The following is a 24,621-nucleotide window of genomic DNA, read 5'->3' as shown; positions in this document are numbered from 1 at the left end:
GGCACAGGGTAGTGTCGTCTTGATAGTAACGAGTCTGTTCCATAAAAGCTCCACATTGTAGGCAGCACATGATTATCCAGAATATCAAGGTACTTGAGCTGTCTTCATAGAACCACAGACATCATTACCCCTCCACCACCACCACCAAGCTTTACTGTGGGTGCACACATACTGTGGTAACAAGCGTTTACCAGGCTGCACCTACACCCTGCCATTGATTCATCGCTCCAGAGTACCATTTTCCAATGGTCAATTATCTAGTTCACGCGCTCTTTGCACCATCAAATTCCTGCCATGTACAGGATATGATAGTACTACATGAAAAAAATTACATCATTACTAACTTCCTATCTACAATTTTCCTCCAAATCAGTCTGTTACTTGTCAAGACTCCAACATTATCAGATCTTATATTTCTATCGTCTAAGGCACTTTGTACCATATCAATCCACCTATATCTTGGTCATCCTCTGGGTCGTTTTCCTGCCAACCTGGCAGAGAACACTTGTTTTGCTAATCTTTCCTCGCCCATTCTGTTTAAGTGACCATACCACCTGAGATTAGCTCTGCTAACGCATTCCTGGATGCTGACAATGTTTAGTTCTTTCCTAATATCCTTGTTTTTAATATGATATTGCCATTGATTCCATCTGTTCACACCTATAATCTTTCTCAGGACTCTCACATCTGCGGTCTCTAGTCTTTGGTCAAGTGTTTTATTTCTGACCCAGCTCTCAGATCCATAAGTTTGAACTGTTTTGTATACAGCTTTCTGTATACAAGACAGTTCAAAAATTTAGTGTTCTGACTAATTTCTCTCTTATTCCATATAAATTTATTCAATTGACTTCCAACTATACCAGTTTTGCTGATTCTGTTGTCTATTTCTATATTTAATTTACCATCTTCAGTAAAAATCATGCCTAAGTATCTGAAATGTTTTATTGTTCCACAGGTTCTCCATTCACAACACAGTTGACATTTTCAATGATTCTGCCTATTTTCATTGTCTTTGTCTTTTTAATGCTGACCTTCATACCATATCTATTACAACAGTTATTCAATTTAGTCAGAGAATCTTGTAGACTTGTAGTGGATTTATTTAGAAGTATAACATCATCCGCATAAAGCAAAGAGCTGACATTAACATCTCCAATTTTGATATCATGTTTAATACCACTTTCCTTCATAATGTGGTCCATATAGATAATGAATAACAGAGGGGATAAGGTACATCCTTGTCTCACACCAGATTTAACATTAAACCATCTTCCTGTACCTCCTTCAATTCTAACTGCTGACTTACAACTCAAATAAAGACCAAGTATTGCTTGATATAATGCTCCATTGACACCATATAACCGTAGTGTATTGAATAGCTTGTCTCTTGGAACCTTGTCATATGCCTTTTCCAAATCGACAAAATTTAAACACAGATCTTTGTTATATTCCCATGCTTTCTCAACTATTTGTTGTAAAGTGAAGATCTGATCCTTATTTGGCCTGAATCTAGCTTGTTCTTCACCAATTCTTCTCAACTGTTTCTCAAGTATACTTGCATAGATCTTGCCAGGAACACTCAGTAGGGAAACACCTCTGTAATTCTCACATTCAGTTTTATTTCCCTTTTTATATATGGGGACTATGAGAGCTCTACTCCAATCATCGGGAATTCATCCCTCTGTCCAGGCTTTCTGAAATATGCAGTGCAGCCACTGTAAGACTCTTATACCACCATACTTCAGCATTTCTGGTCGAATATCATCTACTCCTGCTGCCTTTCCACATTTCAAGCCTTTGATGGCTTTTTCTACTTCAAGTATGGATATGTATTCTGACTGCATGCCTGGTCAGTGTTTTTTTACCACTGTGCTGTCATCACTGCTTGTTTCATTTAGCAGTTTTTCAAAGTAATTATTCCATACTTCAAGGATATCCTTTCTCCCGTTTTCATGTCACCTTTATCATCTCTAACTCCTTTTACAGCACTCTTTCCTCCATTCTTAAGCTTCTTCAACAACCTCCAGAATATTTTGCCAAAGTCCTCCCATGACTTTTGTTTAGCTAGTTTCACACAGTGTTTATCTTTCTTACATTTATCTCTGTATTCTCTAAGAGCACAAGCTGACTTATTTGCCAGCAACTTTTGATATGCTTTCTTCTTTTCCTTCACTGCCTCTTTAACTTCCCGTGTCCATGGAGTTCTAATTTTTCTATCCTTGCAGACAACTTCACCACATGCCTCTCTAGCTGAATCAATCAGGGCTTTCTTCAAGGCTTGCCACTGAATCTCCAAGGTTTCATTCCTATTCTCAAACTCTTTCATATTTTCTTCAATAAGTTTTGTGTATTTTAGTCTACAGTTCACATCTGAGAGTTGCTCAACTTTTATTCGCTTTAAAACTTTCTTACATGTTATTCTTTTCAATATGAAATTTAATTTTATCCTGCTCAAGACTAAATAGTGATCACTTCCAATTTCAAATCCTCTGTACACTCTGGTGTCCTGCACCAGGGAGAAAACATCATTATCAACAATAACATAGTCAATGAGACTCTTCTTATTCCTTGCCTCTTCTCTCCATGTGAATTTGTGCACATTTTTATGTTGGAATATGGTGTTAGTAATAACCAGTCCATGTCCTGAGCAGAAATCCAACAGATATTTGCCATTATTATTAACTTTGCTCTTTTCTCCAAATTTTCCCAAACTATTTTTGTATGTCTGACAATCATTTCCTACTCTGCTATTTAGATCCCCAACAAGGATCAACTTTTCCTTTTTCATTGTGTCAGTTGCTTTTTCTAAAGCCTCAAATAATTCCTCCACTTCTACCTTAGTAGAACCTTCTGTGGGACCATAGGCACAAATAAGTCTCATTGTCCAGTTCCCCATTCTCATATTTGCCCACATTACTATACTTGAGAATGTCTGCCGTTCAAGAAAATTAGCCTTGTATTTTGTATTGAATACTCTGGCTTTTCCTTGACTGTCATTGCCTGAATATAACATTTTATATTTATTACTCAGAAAGATCTCACCAGTTTTTGTCTTTTTTGTTTCAGTCACCCCTATTATGTCGATCTGGTACTTATCTAATTCCTCAGCTAGCTCCATTTCTTTGCCATTCGGTCTTCTTATGTTGATAGTACTGATCTTTAACTCTGGTGATGTTGAGTTGGGGTGTGTTTTCAGATTTGTTCCAGTAGCTGACTTTTTGCTGTTTGCCCTGGCGAAAACAACGGGGGCCTTGTTTAACTGGGCAACACCTCAGCCAGCATGAAATTTTGTCATGTTGTACCATCATTTTTTTTATTTTTTTAACCAATAAGAATACATTTTGGTCGGTTAAATCCCAAATTGCCAGCCCATTCTCGTTCGTTAGTATCCAAGTAGATATCCAACAGGGTGCACCACGAGAAGGTGAGGATTGGACATTAGGTCAGAAACCCTGGTCGGTTCTCCGCATTCTCACTATACATTACATGTAATTATACTGAAGTATACTTTCCTTTAAGGTAGGTTTAATATGTACACCACAACACAACTCGTGTTTCTTTTGTTTATTGTTCATAATGAAGGGTGAATTTATATAAATTATCCATGAACAATAATTTAACAGAGAAGAAAATAAATAGAATTCATAAAAATAAGAAGTGGCACTTGATGTAGAACCAGATTCACTTTTCACAATGTGCTCAGTCAGCTGATCTAGTCCTTGATTTGACTTTGTAAGATAATTGTATTTTTTAAACTACAGTATTAAAAAAGAATATGCATTAAGTAAAATTTTCAAGTATTTAGTTGCACTAAGCTAATTTATGTTATGAGCACTGTGAAAATCACCTTAAGATAATATTATATTACAATTGTGCATCTATAATACTATATTACAACAGTACATCTACAACACCTTTACCCCTACTTAAGGGGTAAAGGTGTGATATTTAATTAGATTGTGACAAGTTTAATTTTTGTATTTATATTTGCTGTTTCATTTTGTTGATGAAAATATATTGTACAAAAAAGTACAATTATTATTATTTTTAAATAATAAATTGTCTATTATCTATGTATTGATAGTAGTGGTGTTGTAAGTAAGGAAGGCGACGAGTTATAGTGGAGTATTGTGATCTCCCAGGAGGAGTTACTTAATAATTACATAGGTCATATATATGCTTAAGGTTAATATTCAACTAAATGAATGCATCAATTTGATTTAAACATTTATTTATTGGAAATGATAACAGCAATTTAATTTAAATGCCCATATGATATGAAAAACTTAGTTTCTGTTCTTTTAATAAAGCATACAATTATTACATGTAATGGCCATTCATTTCTATCGCTTCATGACTGAAATGCAAACTGGAAGAGTGTTGCATAGTAGAGCATATGTGGAGTGAAAAGAATCATGTAATATTGCTATGGGTAAAATGGGGCAATTTCTGGACTTGAAAAAAGATATTTATGAAATCTTTCATACAGAAAACAATGTTTTGGGGGTGGAATACGGCAGGTTGGGATTTTAATTACTATGAAAAAATGAAGTCTTTCACATAGAAAGAAAGAAAGAAAAATCAAGTTCTGAATCTTAAAGGAGATAAGAAAGTGAAGATGATTAGCTTACATTATGACTTTTAGAGAAAACCAGCAACTAAAAGTGCAACTGTTTCTATGTGATTCTTTAAAAGAGAGTGTTCGAATTAAGGATTTCACATCCAGAAGTTTTATTTCCGACTCTCTGAAAATAAAACTTCTCTAATAAATTTGTTGGTAGCCACCCTGATCAAATAACTTGACAGTGAATGATATGTTTTCTTTTTTATGTAAATTATGAAAGCATTTAGAACAAGGCCAAAAATTCACTTGCCTGTGGCAAGAGTATAAGCATGGGAAAAAAAGTAGAAATCCTGGAGGTTGTTGGCACTTGTTTTAGAGCAAAGGATATAAAGTTGGTAGTGACTGAGGGGGGGGGGGAGCAAATGTCTATAGCCTATAACAGTGATGGTGAACCTATGACACGCATATCAGCACTGACACACCTTAGATGTTGAAAAATATTGGTATTCTGATGAAAAAACTGCGATAAATCGTGCAAGATCGCTCTCAGTTAAGGTGAAGGTAGGTTTGTTCATTGAAAGAACTTTCTACCAGTAGTCAGCAACAGAAAAGTCATTAAATGTAATGTAAGTTTGTAATTTCAGTTTATTAAATTAATTGTATAATATGAATTCATAGATTTTATATCAATGTCCTATTAAATAAATAGCCTAATATGATATGTATAAGTCACCATCTATGATTATGTAGTTACATTTATAATGCATGTATGCAAGTGGCACATCAACAACGTCAATATTTAAAAAAAAAAAAAAGATGTTTGACACACCTGGGTAAAAAGGTTCACCATCACTGGCCTATAATGATAGGAGACCTGATGAAAAAAAGATCAAAAGTGTTGTGAAAGTGGAGAGGGTCATCTGGCATTCTGGTTGCTAAATGGATGATTTGATTTAGATCACTGCTTGCAGTGATTAATGCAACTTTTTTTTTTTTTTTGGGGGGGGGGGGAGATGCATGCTTAGTAGTAGTGAGCCGAGTTAGTAGAAAAACAGGATACTCCTCCTTTCAGAACTGTAGGCACTGGGGTGTCACTGTAGATTTCAGGAAAACACTCAGTAATTGATAACATTAACAATTTAATAACAGAAAAAAAACCCATAAGTTCTTAATAGTTTTCATGCACTAGAACGATTACCTAACAATGAATTTCCTTATTACTTGTTGCACTTATTAGTAATTTAACATATATCTGAGAACTTCACAGTAATTAAGGTATGAATCTCTTATCTATCTATAGATAATTTGTAGTATTTTTAAACTCTTCCTTGTTTTTTTTTTTTTTTTAATTAACTAGTATCACTTTAATTCAATACATAGAAATCACACATTGTATATATTGTGCAAGTTTCACTTAATACAGTGTCATTTTTGTGAACTCTTAAGTATTGGCAATTACCTTGGGAATACTGCATTAAATATCGAGTTCAATACGAAGTAGTTCAATAATTACTTCCTTTTGCTATGTACTCAGATTTCGTAAGTCATAATTCATTCTGTCCTGTTACCCATTTTTGTCTTTTCCCTTTTTCTTATGTTATAGAGTGCTCCTATATACCTTAAGATTTGCATGATATGGCACATCTTGCCACAAGTTATGATTTGCTATTCAGTGAATATGCAAGAATTTAGTTGTAGGGGTGGTTTTCCATATGACTGAATTCTAATCATCTATCAGATGTTAAATCCACCTAGGAAAATGATTTCACTATTTGGAATGTTGAAAATACAGCTTATGAGCATTACTTAGATAAGGAAACCTTATGTTAGATGGGTTCATAAACAGAGGATTCTAGATATGGCATTCTGTGGCAAGCAATATTGGATCTCACAAATCTGAGGCTATCAAAGGTTTCTGCACAGATCCTGGGGGTGAGACTCAAGCTAAGAATCAATGTTTCTAAGGACCGCATTTTATACAGAGGCAGTGAATAAGAATTTTGTACTTTAGATTTTACAGAAAGGTTCAATAAATTTCTGGAAACATACTTAAGAGGTCAGTAAAAATTATTGAAGAGAAATGGGAAAGAATCAACTGTAGTTAGGTCAAATTGGTATTAAAAAGATTTTTAATTTCAGACAGTTGAGAAATTATTGGAACATAACAAAGATCAGTATTTAAGGTTCATAGATTTGGAAACAATATTTAATAAGATGCCAAAGAAAGCCGTTTAATATATTATTACAATTAAATATGAAAATGGAATATTGTACTCCATTTACACCATACACTTGTAGCATTCTGAGGTAACTTTTTTTCTTAGCATCTTATCACATGCTGTTTTCTTAATTATAAAACTAAATACAGATCCTTATAATTTCTCAACTGGTTGCATTTAAATAAATATCTGTTCTTGATATCACTTATTTGGTGTGAACAGGTTGTTATTCTCCAAATTTTTCTTGACTGCTTCTTTTCTTAGATATGCTTGCATGAATTTTAACTGGAACACTTAGAGAAATTATTCCTTTATAATATACTTTGGTTATAAGTTGGCAGTTAGAATTAAGGATGTACAGGATGATGGCTTGATATAAAATGAAGCATAAAGCTATAACAATTGTATTATGAAGAAAGTGGCATGAAAACCTGACACTGAAAATGCAGATTGAACTCAGCTCTTTAAGTTATGCTCCGTAAACTTAAACTGCACTGTTGCGACAAATTTGGTGTATGAAAATAAGCAGGAATATAGAAAACATGAACTGCATTCTCAATGGTGAATCTATAGAAATAAAACATTTAAACTATTTATTTGCAGATTTTAGTGAAGAGAGAAAATCAAATAGAATAAGCAAAGCTTATTCTATTTGATTATTCTAGATGGGAAGCCAGATGAATAAATATGGATTAAGAGATAGAAATTAGCCAAAACAGTGGTGAAAGTAGGGTTAGAAATACTTCACTGAAAAACAGTTGACAGAAGACCTGAGACAACAACAACAACAGACATTGAAAGTTCTGAGGAAAATTAGGAGACTGTACATAGCTATCTCAAGTAGCCACTTAAACAGAATGGGAAATGAAAAGTTAATAGAACATTTGAGGAAAAGACAGAGAAAGATAAATATCTTGGCATGGTTGTCAGTAATTTCATACAAGACAGAAAAGAAGATCTGATAATACTACAGATCTGACAAATAAGATATTAATTTGGAAGGAAACCTGATAGGAAGCTAGTAACAATATAAAATTAATCATACGATACTGTTGATCCTACTATAGTAAACTTCCTTTAGAATAATATTGTACCTACGTTGGTTTGGACTTTTCAATAATGTTATAGTGAAAGCCAGCTCTACTATAATAACATCTTGTATAAACCTTGAGTATATGGACTTTCAAGATGAAGCAAGGAATGGTGATTGCATACAATCATAAAATGGTGTATTTCATAATTGCATTTTTGTATGGCATTTACATTCTCTATTACAATTCAAATTGATTTTGTTCAGGAAAATGGCAACCCATTCATAGCCAAAAGGAATCTATTATCAGCTAGTCTTCAACCTAAGACTACTTGTATTGCTGTTTGAAATGTTCCCAGATTATTGTTTAAGTATCCATTGTTGTTGGAGAACTATGAGAAATTTATTCTATTCAGAGGCCACAAAACAGTGGTGTGTGTGTGTAATTTTGCCAGTAAAAATAATCTGAATGAAACCAAAATTTAACTCACTTGATAAATTTTAAGAGATCTTTAATACCAAATTTCATTAAATTCCATCTCGTCAGTGTAGAATTATTTCCATCACTTGAAATTATGTCAGCCTGGTGCATCATTGTGTACCTCCTCTTCACTCAACAGCTGTAGGTTCTAATCCCATCATGGGCATGAAAGTGGTAACTGTTTTTAGATGGGAGATGAATTTGATTGCCTAATGTGAGACCACTACCTTGTTTATTGGAGGGGGCTGAAGTGACTTGGAAAAGTTCCATGTTTGGTTTCTGAAGCAGGATTTCCAAGCTATGCAAAAATAGAAATAAGAGCATTAGCCTACCCACAGTATTAATTACAAGTTTAAACCTTTCATGGATAGAAGTTTCATAAAAATTTGGCAAAATGATTTGAATAGTGTTTCAATAAAATAATGGATTTTGCTGAAATTTCGTATTTAGAATTCTTACAAAAATTTGCCTAGGCCATCACAATTTTTGATTCTGTTGAACCACTTTCTGAAGTGCAAAGGGGAAAAACGCATTTGAATTACCATAACTGCAGTAATTCTGTTCTGGCTGGAAAAAATGTAATTACGTTTGAGATTCAGATTAATACACAAGAATATGAATGCATGCGGAGCCTTCATAGCTCAGTCAGTACAGACAAAGCCCTTTGGTTGGAAAGACTTGGGTTCAATTCCCGTCTCTGACGTGAGGAACCTTTACGTGGTTTCTTTCTAAAGGTGAGTTAATGAGTTTCATACAGAGGTGGAGGGTTTTTACTCTCGGTAACTCGAGTTTTTCATCCCGCAAAACAGGCAAACCAGTCCTGAATACACACGGCTACAGTCATAAAATATACTATGGCAAGGAAGGCAACAGGAAACCACCTTGCACATAATCATCTGCCTAGTATGGTAGCATATATATAGCTACCCCAACCAGCTAGGATGAATGCATGGCTCAAAAATTATTCTGCTGAAATCAAAATCCAGCTATTCATTCATATTTGTATATAACCTAAATCCCAAATTTTTATTAAATTCTACCCATTCAAAGCAGGGTTTCTGAAGAATGTCATTTCAACACATTTTAAACAATCAAACTGAATCCAAAATTGAAATGGCATGACAAACTTGTCATGCCATTTCAATTTTGGAATAATTTGTAATAGATGGATAAACAACATGGAACTAACAGACATTTTGCAAAGCCTATCCCAAAAAGAACAGGTGGAGAGGGAGAAGTGACATCTTAACAGTTGAGGATAAAAATCATACCTATTAATTAATGTAAATGTTAAAAACAAACAGTGAACTTTTCATTCGTTTATATTTTTTTAAAGGCTGCTTAACGTTTTCTATAGATATATAACTTTTAGTAAAATTGTCTGGAAACCTTAAGTGATAACATGAAGATTGTCAGGGCAACATGTTTTATGTCAATTTGGACGGAAGATGAATTTCACTACCTCACTTACGGAAGGCCTGAAAAAGTTCCATGTTTAGAGCAGGGTCCATGTAAAAATAAATAAAAAAAAGACAAAAAAATCCTTAGCCTACCCACTGTACAAATGCACTATAGATTTAATAACCTTTCATGGGTGATAACCAACCACATGAAAAAAAAAAAAAAAAAATACATTTTATGAATAAAAAGGTACCAATAAAATAAAAACAGTAAATTATTTAACCACTCCATAACAATATAACACCAAGAAAATGCTTTCTTTCTCTTAGTGTTGTTTATCAATATGTATACTTAACCACTTAAGTAGAACTTACTTTGAGGCCTTGGTGGAATATAATTTTATAACATGCTTTACTACATGTTGTATTCTCTCCAAAAACAATAACAGCATACGGGATCTTTCGAGAACATCTTCTTCACTGTCTGCTGATAAATATACAGCACCTCTGTTCTCACAAGAAATATTTGCTGGGACTTCGTGCTTGGTATTTAAATTATGTAGGCTTGGCCTAGCTTCTACCATGTGATGCATTAAAGTTTGAAGTGTTCTCAGCTGAGAACCAAAGCCTGTTAAACCTTCATTGAAAGAAATAACATGTTTGTGTCAAAACAAAATATTCTTTTAATATGGTAATATGTTTTTAATTTTATAAATTAAATATGCTGAATTACTTTTATCTCTAAATCCTTTATTTGCAAAATCACAAACTCCTCTCTTACTTTCAGCTGATGTTATCTCAGTGTTTATTTTGCATCATTTAAATAATAATAATAAAAAAGTGAACAATAAACATGCTTAAAATAGACTACTATCATGCTAATAATGAGATGTATACAATCTTTCTCTCACACATATGCAAAATTTGTAACACTGTAAAAAGACCTTTCGGATGAAGCTATTTTATATATTTAAAATTAATGAGTCAAAATTTATTATATTTAAAAGGAGTTGATCATTTTAAAATATCATTATGTAGTTTTGCATGCTACTATTTGTGTGAAGTAAATTCCGATTAATTTCAATTATATGAATATTTCTATAAAGTTACCACTTTACGCTTAAAGAAAAGAACAAAATTAGTTGGTTGAGAACTACTAAAAACAGTACAGAAGTTCATCCACCCAAGAGAAGCACAGCACTATAATGCAAAATAACGACAAATATTAGTTTATTCTGATTTCGTTCCTTTGTTGTCTTACCATTTCTGGGATATCAGAGATGGCTGGAACTCACTGACAGAAAATCTCAAGATAGTACCAGAATGGAGGACTTCAGAAAGATGTGGCAGAAAATGGCTGATGATGATACTGCAATTTCAATTAGGTCCAATTTTTAATGAAATTCAAAGTGAACTGCTTTTGATAAAGAGCATCACTTTGTTAACATTCAGATGCTGAAATGAAAATTAATACATATAAAACAAAATGATACTGTTTGTTTAGCCATGAAGAATAAAATATCCATGTGTAGAGGCTTAAGTGCTGTGAGGACATCATGTTGGAGGCTTAATGGATTGTATACAGCACTCAGAAAGGATTAAAACAGAATTTAATTCTTCCTATATTTCATCTCAGTCAATGAGACATCTTCAGGGATTACAAAAAAACTAATGTAACATATATACAAATAACAAACAATATTAAGCCCAACCATGTGGGTGACACTCAAGTCCTATCTAGGTGGCACGCCCTCTAAGGGCAGTTGTAGGTGGCCTGGAATCTAAAGTGGGACCTCTGGTGATAAGTGTTTCCCAAATCTTAGGAAGCTTAATGCAACCATATTTGTTAAGATTTGGTTGATTCCTGAGAGCTGCTGCTAATTCTAAGAATAGTCTCTCTTTTTTGAATTTGCTGTGGTGGAGCATGGTGTTTTTTTTTCCATGAGATCCTGTGGGTTGTATCCAAGACATGGTCAGCCAGGCCTGATTGACCATAGTCATGGTTGCAGATGTATGTCTTATTTTCCTCCAGGCAGATAGTAGCTGATCTGCCTGTCTGTCCAAAGTATGCCAGTTTACAGGAACAGGGTACTTTATAGACTTCAGGCACTGAGAGAGGAGGAAGCTGATCTTCACACACTCTCTACACACAGCATTTAAGCCCCACTGCAAAGCAAGTTTGCAGTGGGGCTTAAATGTTGTGTGTAGGTTGTACTTTTTTAAAATCTTGGCTATTTTTTCAGATGTGCCACGGATGTAGGGTATGGTGATGGCATTTCTAAACTCTTTCTGAAGAGAAGACTGGGGACAGGGGGAGGACCCGATTTTTTTTTTTTTAATACTGTGATCGCTGTAGCCATTGGAGAGGAAAGTGTTGTGTATGTGGTCAAGCTCAGTTGTAGTGGTGGTTCCACTGGAACAAAGATTGTGGACTCTCTTGGTAAGAGTTTTAATAATGCCATATTGTTGAGCGGGGTGGTGGTGGAAGAGTTTGTGAATGTATCTGTCTGTGTGCATGGGTTTTCTATATACAGCGAAGGAAAGTGTACCGTTGGGAAGGCATGTAACTAAGGTATCTAGAAAGGATAAACAATTATTCTTTTCCTTTTCCATCGTAAACTGGATTCTTGGATGTAGGCTGTTGAGGTGACTGAGGAAGGATTCTAATGTGTCTGGGCCATGAAGCCAAATAGAGAACACATCATCTACATACCTTAGCCAGATAGAAGGTTTCAGAGGGGGGGGGGGGGCTGAGCCAGAAAGAGTTTAGAAATGCTGTCACCATACCCTACATCCATGGCATATCAGAAAAAATAGCCAAGATTTTAAAAAAGTACAACCTACACACAGCATTTAAGTCCCACCGCAAACTTGCTACCTTTATCCGCTCCACAAAAGATCAGCTTCCTCCTCTCTCAGTGCCTGGAGTCTATAAAGTACCCTGTTCCTGTAAACTGGCATACTTTGGACAGACAGGCAGATCAGCTACTATCCGCCTAGAGGAACATAAGTCATATATCTGCAACCACAACTATGGTCAGTCAGGCCTGGCTGACCATGTCTTGGATACAACCCACAGGATCTCATGGGAAAAAAAACCACCATGCTCCACCACAGCAAATTCAAAAAAGAGAGACTATTCTTAGAATCAGCAGCAGCTCTGAGAAATCAACCAAATCTTAATAAATATAGTTGCATTAAGCTTCCTAAGATTTGGGAAACGCTTATCACCAGAGGTCCCACTTTACATTCCAGGCCACCTGCAACTGGAATGTAAAGTGGGATGTACAACTGGATATTTTCAGGCACAAACTTTGCTTACACTTGGATAAAAGATTAAACTAAATTTATTATAGTGATAAAAGCTAGCATGCTAACATTGAAAAAGCCCATATACCAGCTTCTATTACTAGTTTAAACACAGTTTGAAAAATATATATTTTATTCTTCTTGGTTAAACAAACAGTATCATTTTGTTTTATATGTATTTCATTTCAGCATTATTTCCAGGTGTAAACACCACTGGCTGAAACTTAATAAAATCAATTACATGGTTAATTTATTGACTTAACTTTTACAAATGTTGCTCACTGCAGATTTATTATTCATGTAACACCTTCAATAACACTGTATAACCAGTTTTTTGTTATTAAAAAAAAATCAAAGGATATGAAACAAACTAAAAAAATGTGCTAATTTCTACTTTATAATGATGTTTTTGGAATAAGAACAGCAAATAAGTATATAACACGGTTTTATTAGACATACTTTTTTTTTTTGAAATATATAAAATATAAGTAAAATGTGTAGAATAATTTTAATAAAAATTTTATATAGCAAATATTTCAATAATAGACAGGAAAATGTAAATTTCATTAAATAATTAAGCTTATTTTCAGTGTGTAAATATGTAAAAAATTACTGAATATTACACATTTCTAAATATACAATATCTATACAGCAATGTCACACATACTGTTAATAAAGGTGCTCGGATGCTGCTGTACCATTGTTTGCTGCCCACAAAAAAGTACTAAGTATAACCCAAACATATCTTTAAAGATATTGCTACCTTAATAATTCTAATGCCATGAAATGCCTTCTATTAGTTTCTGAGAGAAAGTGTCATACTTTCTATCAGACTGGAAATGAGTATAATGTGATTTGCTCTAGCAGTGTTTTTCATACTTTTCTGTGATCCCAATAAAAATACATTTTACATTGTGACACACACTATATACACTATCTACCAATAATTGTCCAGACATCCCTGTTATTTGAAGTTATGGAACATTCCAGGTTTTTTAATAACATAAAAACTGGTGTACAGATAGTAGGAAGCAGTATTCCATCGTAGCAATTGAATACAGGTGGTATGGCAACACGACGTGAACTCACTTACTTTGAGAAAGGTGTAATCATGGGCTGTCACATTGGTGGCATGTCCATACATTCCGTTGCCACTTAACTAGAACATCGAAATTCAACAAATGCAGGAAAACACCCAAAGTGACTGCCGAAAATGACTAATAGGAACAGGAGGGTGTTAAAACGAGAGGCATGCAAAAACCAGCTACAATCAGCACACACCATGCATGATGAGTTCCAGAGCAACAGTAACACCATGGTGAGCACTAATACTGTATTAAAAGAACTCCATTTACTGGGTTTCCACGGAAGAGCAGTGACACACAAGTCAAACATCACAACAACGAACAAGGTGGCTTGCCTGGCCTGGTGCAAAGAACATGTGAAGTGGAAAACTGGAGCGATGAATCAAGGTTCACCTGTTTCTAGTCTGAAGGCAGGGTGTGGGTGTGGAGGTAACCTGGTGAATGCTTGTTACCATAGTGTGTTGTGCCCACAGTAAAGTGTGGTAGAGAAGGTGCGAGATGCATTCAGCTGGTTTGGAGTGGGACCACTGGTGCTGCCTACACATCATCAGGTGCTGCATACACTATGAAGTTTTTATGGAATGGACCTGTGTTACTATCAAGATGGTAATGCCCCATGCTACAAAGCTGCAGCTGTTATGGAATGGTATGAAGAGATTAGTGTTAAATGACTGCCTTGGCCTATGCAGAGTCTTGACCTCAACCCCATCGAACACCTGTGGGATGAATTGGAGTGGCGGCTGAGGTCCAGAGCAGCATGCCCTTGATCTGTCGCTGCTCAGTGCTGCTTTGAAGGTGGAATGGAGACAAATTCTACCTAATGTCTGAGACACGTTGGTTGGAAGCTTCCCTCAAAGGGTGCAGGAGGTGATCAAAGCCAAAGGTGCACATACCCGATATTAGGATTTGCCTGCTGGTATCAATTTTAAATTGCTAGTGTCCAGACAATTATTGGTAGATTGTGTGTGTGCATGCACACACACTATGCTGAAACAAAAATTTCACAAAATACTTACTACATATTATTATCATCAGACCTCGAGGTAGTCAATGGCTCACATCAAGGGAGACTGTAGATTACTCACACTGGATGCACTCACTACTTCACAACATGCAAATTGTTCCACTCACTTGCTGCTTTGTGAGAGAAAAATTGAGTTCTCACCCCTTTCTTAATTGCCACAGATGCTCCTTGTCAATATCTTTTGGGATATTGACCCTACCTTCCACACAACGAAAAATTTTATCAGAAGATAATAACACCTTTTCAGAAGTTTATAGACCTCCATCATATCATCCCTCTTTCTACTGTTAACCAGAGTTTGTAGTCCACATACTCTTAAATCTATAATCTCATTATCTTTGTTACTCTTCTTCGCACCCTTTCCACAGCTTTTTTTTTTATTCCCCAAAACCTCAGATCGGTGCACAGTAGTCCAGGTGCAGTTATATCAATGCTTTGTAAAGAGGCAAAATCATCTCCTTATCCTGACATGTTCATTTCGATATGGCAATTATCTTCAGAGTTGCATTTGCAATTTTTGCAATGTGACCTTTCAACCTCAGTTGCTTATCACTATAACTCCAAGTCCCTAGCCTCATCAATTTCTTGTAACATAATCCCACCAATATGCTGCTGGAAATCTCATCATGCCAAAGTGCATAATTTACACTTGCTAACACTGGACTGACAGCCATTATCATTTGTCCATTGATCTAGGTTATTGAAATCATTCTGTAATTGCTGTATATATCAGAAGCATCTCTGATGGCCTGCCTTTCTTTACATCATCAGCAAACAATTTAACATCTCCTGTCAGGTCTTTCCCCGATATCATTAATGTATAGATTGAACAATAATGATCCAAGGGCTGATCCGTGGAGAACACTACTGGTCACCTTAAAACTGGTAGATTCACTACCAGCATATACCACTTTCTAATACTTATCAGCTGTCCACTTATCCAAGTCAACAGTTTATATTCCAATTAAATATTCTCCAGTTTATGCAAGCCTTTCATGTGAGATCCTATCAAATGCCTTAGCAAAGTCTGAAAGTATCATAGTGTATCTATTCCATCTATATAACTCAGCAGTAACATTGTAAAATATGAATCAATGATAAAACAAGACCTTCCTTTGTAAACCCATGCTGTTCTTCGCAATAGGTTGTCTGTCAAATGATTTCTGTGAGTTCTCACCAATTTCTATAAATTCTTCACTACTGCTCCAAAAGATATTGATAGGTTAGTTAGACACATTAGTTGTACCACCCATGTACAACAGAACTATTATACGTTCTTTCTATTCCTGTGATTTTCTTCCTGAAGTGAGATTCAAGTTGTACAAACATGTCAAGGGCCAAGCAATTTCAGCATGAACATTCTTATAGTGTGCATGGTGATATCCCACCTAGCTCTATTGCTGAATTAATATCCATGTTATGCACCTCTGTCTCTTCATCCAGTGTAGTGGTAGCACTGTCACTTGCCAGTCACGTGATACTATATTAAGAATCCACAGGACAAAATAATATAGCCATAAACATAGATATAAACGAACTACAGTCAATGGAGTGCAATGCTTATTACAGAGAATGTTAGAGCATATGTAAAATGAAAATATAATAAATGAAAAATAAAAAAAATCTCTTTGTATAAAAATGGAATTAGAGTACATATCAAATTACTAGATTATCAATGTAAAGTGAATATAAGAAGTATATGTAAAAATGATAGAATAAATAAGTCAACTTATAAATGTGTGTGTGTATATATACAAGAAAATCTCCATATAACAGTTCAACAACATGGTACTTGTATAACATGGAGAGAGAGAGAGAGAGAATTGACAAACCTCATATAACATGGTATTTTTAAGCTTTTATTGCAAGGGAAAACCCCTAATATGTTTTCCATTCTTTTTTATGAATCTCCATTGTTGACTTGCTATGCCATTATAAGGGAGAAAAAAAAATTAATTAAAAAATTTGGAAATCCCTGTGTCATGTTTATTTGAAACCATTAAAAACTGTGACTTCAAAGTGTACAGTTCATGACTTTTTTTTTTTTTATAAAATTATTTTCGTTTTTATTTGATTGTTTATAATTTTTCCAGGTATGTATGACTGAACTTCAAATTTCCTAAAATTACTGAAGAGAGTGAACATACACACACACACACACAGTTTTCAATGCCAATGAGATAGGACTTTGGCAGACAAAACACTTAAAAGAACATTTATTAAAAGATACCTACACCAGGTTTTAATGTATCAAAAGATCATGTAACTATTATTACTATGTTTTACCTGCTACACAAGTTAATTGAAAGGGAGATGGTAAATCCCGTTTTATTTTATAGCCGGGTAGGAAACTCGGATCGAAGTCCTAGAGTTTCATGCCGAAAAAACTATCGGCGAGCCCAAGAGTAAGTAATCCCTTAGGTAGTACAACACCAGGGCAACTCCATGCAAAGGTGGAGCAAGCTCCGTTGCTAACCTTAATATTCTCTCATTATGTAAAACACAGCTCCTAAGATATGTATACTGTTTTACATTATGAGAAGAGGTCACTATCCAGACCGGTTTCATCTTTTTTGAGGTCTCATCAGTGAGTAGGTAGACCTGGAATATCAAGGTTTTAAGTGAACCGAACTTACATACCTCTACTACATACATTACATACCAATAGTTTTTCCGGCATGAAACCCTAGGACTTCGATCCGAGTTTCGTACCCAGCTATAAAATAAAACGGGATTTACTATCTCCCTTTCAATTAACTTGTGTAGCCGGTGAAACATAGTAATAACAATTTGGTAATAACAATATATGAGTACACCATTTTGGCAATTCAATAGTAGAGGTATGCAAGTTCGGTTCACTTAAAACTTTGATATTCCAGGTCTACCTACTCACTGATGAGACCTCAAAAAAGATGAAACCGGTCTGGGTAGTGACCTCTTTTCATAATGTAAAACAGTATACATATCTTAGGAGCTGTGTTTTACATTATGAGAGAATATTAAGGTTAGTGACGGAGCTTGCTCCACCTTTGCATGGAGTTGCCCTGGTGTTGTACTATCCAAGGGATTACTTACTCTTGGGCTTGCCGATAGTTTTTTTGGCATGAAACTCTAGGACTTTGATGGATTTCAATCCGAGTTTCGTACCCGGCTATAAAATAAAATGGGATTTACCATCTCCCTTTCAATTAAGATCATGTAACGTTACTTGTGTGCAGTAATACAACAGAAGATTATGTAATAAAACTTACGCTAATTAACAGATCATCTAATCTTTGTGCACTAAAAGGTACAAATAAAAATGTACTACTAGTATACCGGAAAGCAAATAAAAGAAGGTTGGATAACTGCGAATTTATTTAAAGAGGATGGTTTCCAAATTACCAATTATTACTATTTTAATAAAACTTAAGTTTCCAATAGTTATAAAAATAAAGTGCTGTAGTTTTGTTAACTTTCCTTCTACTGGTTTTTAATTCCCTATAACACAATTTCACATTATACTAGATTTTATATGAACCTAACTGCCAAGTAATATATGAATATTACCTCTGTGTGTGTATACGATGGATGTTCAAAAAAAAGAACGAACTTTTTTAAATAGTGTGGCTACTGAAGTGCACATAGCAGCAAGTCTTGACAACAAACTGCCATTTTTCCCATTCTTCTATGAGCATTAGTCGTCGAGTTACATCCACTGAAGTGAGCAGTGGTTAGCGTATCCACTATCCAGGCAAAAGGCTGCGGTTTCGAATCCAGCCATGAGCATGGATACTTGTGATTGTCTGTGAAAATAATAGTGGTGATGATGGGCAGTAGATGGCGTTGGTGTATTGGTGTAGATCAGGGTTTCTCAAACTTTTTCTATGACGGAACACTTCACAAATCTTGAAATGTTCACGGAACATCTTGGTTATTTTGTAATGTATTAACTAATTATTAACGACTGGCAATTCATTATTAATTAATAATTAAACATCTATTAAACCATTATTAAATTAATTTGTGCTGATTTTTATTGACGTATCCCATTCTGATCACCAAAAATTTATAATATTATAAGTACTTACGAGTGAATGCAGACTTTTTCTCCCGTGTGCTGGTTTTTTAGGTTAGGTAAATATAAATAAAATAAATGAGTAAATCTAAGCGTTAAGAAAAAACAATAATTTATTCATCATCATCATCAAATTCCTGCCATGTACCCTCAAGGGGTGTACAGGATATGACAGTACTACATGAAAAATTACATCATTACTAACTTCCTATCTACAATTTTCCTCCAAATCGGTCTGTTACTTGTCAAGACTCCAACATTATCAGATCTTATATTTCTATCGTCTAAGGCACTTTGTACCGTATCAATCCATCTACATCTTGGTCTTCCTCTGGGTCGTTTTCCTGCCAACCTGGCAGAGAACACTTGTTTTGCTAATCTTTCCTCTCCCATTCTATTTAAGTGACCATACCATCTGAGATTAGCTCTGCTAACGCATTCCTGGATGCTGACAATGTCAAGTTCTTTCCTAATATCTTCATTTTTAATATGATATTGCCATTGATGCCATCTGTTCACGCCTCTAATCTTTCTCAGGACTCTCATATCTGCGGTCTCTAGTCTTTGGTCAAGTGTTTTACTTCTGACCCAGCTCTCAGATCCATAAGTTAAAATTGGTTTGAACACAGTCTTGTATACAGCTAATTTAGTGTTCCGACTAATTTCTTTCTTATTCCATATGAATTTATTCAATTGACTTCCCACCATACCAGCTTTGCTGATTCTGTTGTCTATTTCTATATTTAGTTTACCATCTTCAGTAAAAATTGTGCCTAAGTAGCTGAAATGTTTTACTTGTTCCACAGGTTCTCCATTCACAACACAGTTGACATTTTCAATGATTCTGCCTATTTTCATTGTCTTTGTCTTTTTATTGCTGACCTTCATACCATATCTATTACAACAGCTATTCAATTTAGTCAGAGAATCTTGCAGACTTGTAGCGGATTTATTTAGAAGTATAACATCATCCGCATAAAGCAAAGAGCTGACATTAACATCTCCAATTTTGATATCAGGTTTAATACCACATTCCTTCATAATGTGATCCATATAGATAATGAATAACAGAGGGGATAATGTACATGCTTGTCTCACACCAGATTTAACATTAAACCATCTTCCTGTGCTTCCTTCAATTCTAACTGCTGACTCACAACTCAAATAAAGACTAAGTATTGCTTGATATAATGCCCCATTGACACCATATAACTGCAGCGTATTGAATAGCTTCTCTCTTGGCACCTTGTCATATGCCTTTTCCAAATCGACAAAACTTAAATACAGATCTTTGTTATATTCCCATGCTTTCTCGACTATTTGTCGTAAAGTGAAGATCTGATCCTGACAGCCTCTATTTGGCCTGAATCCAGCTTGTTCTTCACCAAGCTTTTCTTCCACAATTCTTCTCAACCGTTTCTCAAGTATACTTGCATAGATCTTGCCAGGAACACTCAGTAGGGAAATACCTCTGTAATTCTCACATTCAGTTTTATTTCCCTTTTTATATATGGGTACTATGAGAGCTCTACTCCAATCATCGGGAATTCGTCCCTCTGTCCAAGCTTTCTGAACTATGCAGTGCAGCCACTGTAAGACTCTTATACCACCATACTTCAGCATTTCTGGTCGAATATCATCTACTCCTGCTGCCTTTCCACATTTCAAGCCTTTGATGGCTTTTTCTACTTCAAGTATGGATATGTATTCCTGACTGCATGCCTGGTCAGTGTTTTTTATCACTGTGCTGTCATCACTGCTTGTTTCATTTAGCAGTTTTTCAAAGTAATTACTCCATACTTCAAGGATATCTTTTTCTCCTGTTTTCATTTCACCTTTATCATCTCTAATTCCTTTTACAGCACTCTTTCCTCCATTCCTAAGCTTCTTCAACAACCTCCAGAATATTTTGCCACCTTCTTGATATTTATTTTCTATATTCTTGCCAAAGTCCTCCCATGACTTTTGTTTAGCTAGTTTTACACACTGTTTAGCTTTCTTACATTTGTCTCTTTATTCTGTAAGAGTAAAAGCTGACTTATTTGTTAGGAACTTTTGATATGCTTTCTTCTTTTCCTTCACTGCCTCTTTAACTTCCTGTGTCCACCAGGGAGTTCTGATTTTTTTATCCTTGCACACAACTTCACCACATGCCTCTCTGGCAGAATCAATCAATGTTTCCTTCAGAGTTTGCCACTGAATCTCCAAGGTTTGATTCCTGTTCTCAAACTCTTTCATTTTCTTTTCAATAATATTTCTGTATTTTAGTCTACAGTTCACATCTGAGAGCTGCTCAACTTTTATTCGCTTTAAAACTTTCGTACAAGTTATTCTTTTCAATATGAAATTCAATTTTATTCTGCTCAAGACTAAATAGTGATCACTTCCAATTTCAAATCCTCTGTACACTCTGGTGTCCTGCACCAGGGAGAAAACATCACTATCAACAATAACATAGTCAATGAGACTTTTCTTATTCCTAGCCTCTTCTCTCCATGTGAATTTGTGCACATTTTTATGTTGGAACATGGTGTTGGTAATAACCAGTCCATGTCCTGAGCAGAAATCCAACAGATATTTGCCATTATTATTAGCTTTGCTCTTTTCTCCAAATTTTCCCAAAATATTTTTGTATGTCTCACAATCATTTCCTACTCTACTATTTAGATCCCCAACAAGGACCAACTTTTCCTTTTTCATTGTGTCAGTTGCTTTTTCTAAAGCCTCAAAAAATTCCTCCACTTCTACCTTAGTAGAACCTTCTGTGGGACCATAGGCACAAATAAGTCTCATTGTCCAGTTCCCCATTCTCATATTTGCCCACATTACTCTACTTGAGACTGACTGCCATTCAAGAAGATTAGCCTCGTATTTTGTGTTGAATACTATGGCTACTCCTTCTTTTCCTTGATTGTCATTGCCTGAATATAACATTTTGTATTTATTGCTCAGAAAGATCTCACCAGTTTTGATCTTTTTTGTTTCAGTCACCCCTATTATGTCGATCTGGTACTTATCTAATTCCTCAGCTAGCTCCATTTCTTTGCCATTCAGGCTTCTTACGTTGATAGTACCGATCTTTAACTCTGGTGATGTTGAGTTGGGGTTTGTTTTCAGATTTGTTCCAGTAGCTGACTTTTCGCTGTTCGCCCTGGTTCCCTGGCGAAAACAACGGGGGCCTTGTTTAACCGGGCGACGCCCCAGCCGGCATGAAATTTTGTCATGTTGTACCATCATTTTTTATTTTGGTTTAACCAATAAGAATACAATTTGGTCGGCTAAATCCCAAATTGCCAGCCCATCCTCGTTCGTTCAGTATCAAAGTAGATACCCAACAGGGTGCACCACGAGAAGGTGAGGATTGGACATTAGGTCAGAAGCCCTGGTCGGTTCTCCGCATTCCTTTAAAGGCTATGTGGAGGTCTCCTCTCAGTTATACAGCTTTGACCCTTAAGCACCCCAATAATTTATTATCAAATGTTAATTAGTAAAAACAAAACATAAAAATAGTAAAACGTATATTGCAAATTAAGTTCTTAACAACTCCGATGTTTTTGGGTCTTTGAATTACAAATTCGTTTGATGTCAGACACAATATAAGAAAGTTGAATTCTCATATTTGGTGTAGCGTCGAATCTGTTCCTGGACTTTGATTTGGTTGCAGCATAATATGAAAATCCTGCCTCGCATAAATACGTCATTGTAAAAGGAAGTAAAACAAGAATAGCTAGTGTTGACACGCTTGTCCAGAAATCATTTATTTGTAGTTCCTTGTATTTTTGTTTTAAATCAGAGTCACTAATGAAGTCGATTAGATTTTCATAGTCACTTGCGCTGAAGCCTGCTGGCCTAGCTGTCACTGTAAATGGATTCAGAACCCAGGAATGTCCTCACTGGATTTTGGAAAATATTGCAAAAGGGTTGATTGCAAGTCATGCAAGTGTTCTAAAATTACGTTAGATACTTCTTCATTTACTTTAGAATTTATTTCAGTCAAAAATTCATGCAAGGTGGGAAAACAATCAAAATTATTCTGTTCAACTGTAGAAATCCAGAATTTCAACTTCCTATCAAAAGATGCAATTTTATCTCTTGTATTAAAAATTGTAATATTCTTTCCTTGTAATGATAAGTTAATTTCATTGCACTTTGTAAAAATATCTGCCAGATATGCAAGACTCATCAACCATGAATAATTTCTTAATAATTCAATAAAATTTTGTCCTAAATTATGTGACATCAAGAAGACCATTAACTCACTACGAAGTTCAAAAAGCCTCAATAATGCTTTTCCTCTGGATAGCCATCTCACTTCAGTATGTAATAAAAATGCATTATGTGCATTACCTATTTCATCGCACAAAATTTTAAATAATCTGGATTGAAGTGGTCAAGATTTTACATAGTTGATCATTTTTTCGGCTTCATCCAAAATAGTTTTTAAATATGTATGAATTCTTTTTTGATACTAGTGCTTGTCTATGCAAAACACAGTGACTTTTGGTAGCTCTTGTAGCTACTTGCAGGATATGTGTTACAACTCCCTTCATCTTACCTTCCATTGCTTGAGCACCATCTGTACAAATATCAATACACTTCCCCCAACCCATTCCCTGTTTTGTAATATAATTATTAATACAGTTGAATATATCTTCTCCGGTGGTTTTTTCTTGTAGATATTCGCACATGAGTAAATCTTCTTCAATACTTTTATCAAATATATAACGAACAAACACTAGTAATACAGTGAGTCCTGCGACATCTGTAGATTCATCCATTTGCAATGAATATTCACTGCAGTCTGTGATGAATTAGCTCTTTTTCTATCAGCAGAAAGATATTTGATGCGGTGTGAAACAATATCATTTGATAATTGTACTGCATCTATTTTTTTTTAGCAACCTGTTCGTTTAACATGCATGATACAATGTCTTTCACACAAGGCTTAATGAGCATCTCACCAATTGTATGAGCTTCACCATGAAGTGCAATGCGGTAACTCACACAAAAAAGACGCCTCTGTTGCATTTTCAGTTGAAGCAATTGTAGCCATTTGAAGTTTAGATTTTTCTAGCGAGTCACATCGTCTCTTAAAAAAATGTATATCTTTTCCTTTGTAATCAGTGTGTTTCGTTTCGAAGTGTCTACGAAATTTAGCTGGAGCCAAAGAACCGTTTACTAGTATTTTTTTTACATAAAACATCAGGGACATGTGTATTGCCAATACACGTAAATCCATAATTTAAATAACTTTCATGGTACTTCCATTTTGGTCTGTTCTTAGATGACTCTTGTTCTTTAATATTAGCTTTTGAAGAAACCACAGTTTGCAATTCCATATCTTCTCCAATCATATGAGTGGATGTGTCAGCAGAAGTATTTGCTCCTCTTTGTGTTAAAGTTCCTGTCTTTAAACAAGAATCCATGGGTATTTTTTCAATAATATTCGAAT

At 35.1% G+C, this 24,621-nt stretch overlaps 1 protein-coding gene across 3 annotated transcripts in view; it reads right to left on the bottom strand.

The window, feature by feature from the left end:
- Positions 1-24,621, bottom strand: part of LOC150106375 (erythroid differentiation-related factor 1) — a 381,623-nt gene that overhangs the window by 3,477 nt on the left and 353,525 nt on the right. For 2 of the 3 annotated variants that reach the window (XM_090393103.1, XM_090393102.1), the window contains one exon: positions 10,070-10,331. In XM_090393103.1, coding sequence (XP_090249229.1) covers positions 10,070-10,331 — 262 coding nt within the window. Of the gene's footprint in view, positions 1-10,069; positions 10,332-24,621 lie in introns of those variants that run through there. The other variant, XM_090393104.1, reaches the window with a different exon arrangement.

This window comes from Typopeltis vanoorti, chromosome 5, assembly GCF_054136105.1.
Source record: "Typopeltis vanoorti isolate ZY-2024b chromosome 5, IOZ_Tvanoo_1.0, whole genome shotgun sequence".
NCBI classification, from domain to species: Eukaryota; Metazoa; Arthropoda; class Arachnida; order Uropygi; family Thelyphonidae; genus Typopeltis; species Typopeltis vanoorti.
Note: the sequence above shows the minus strand (reverse complement) of the source record. Positions and strands in the feature narration are given on the sequence as shown.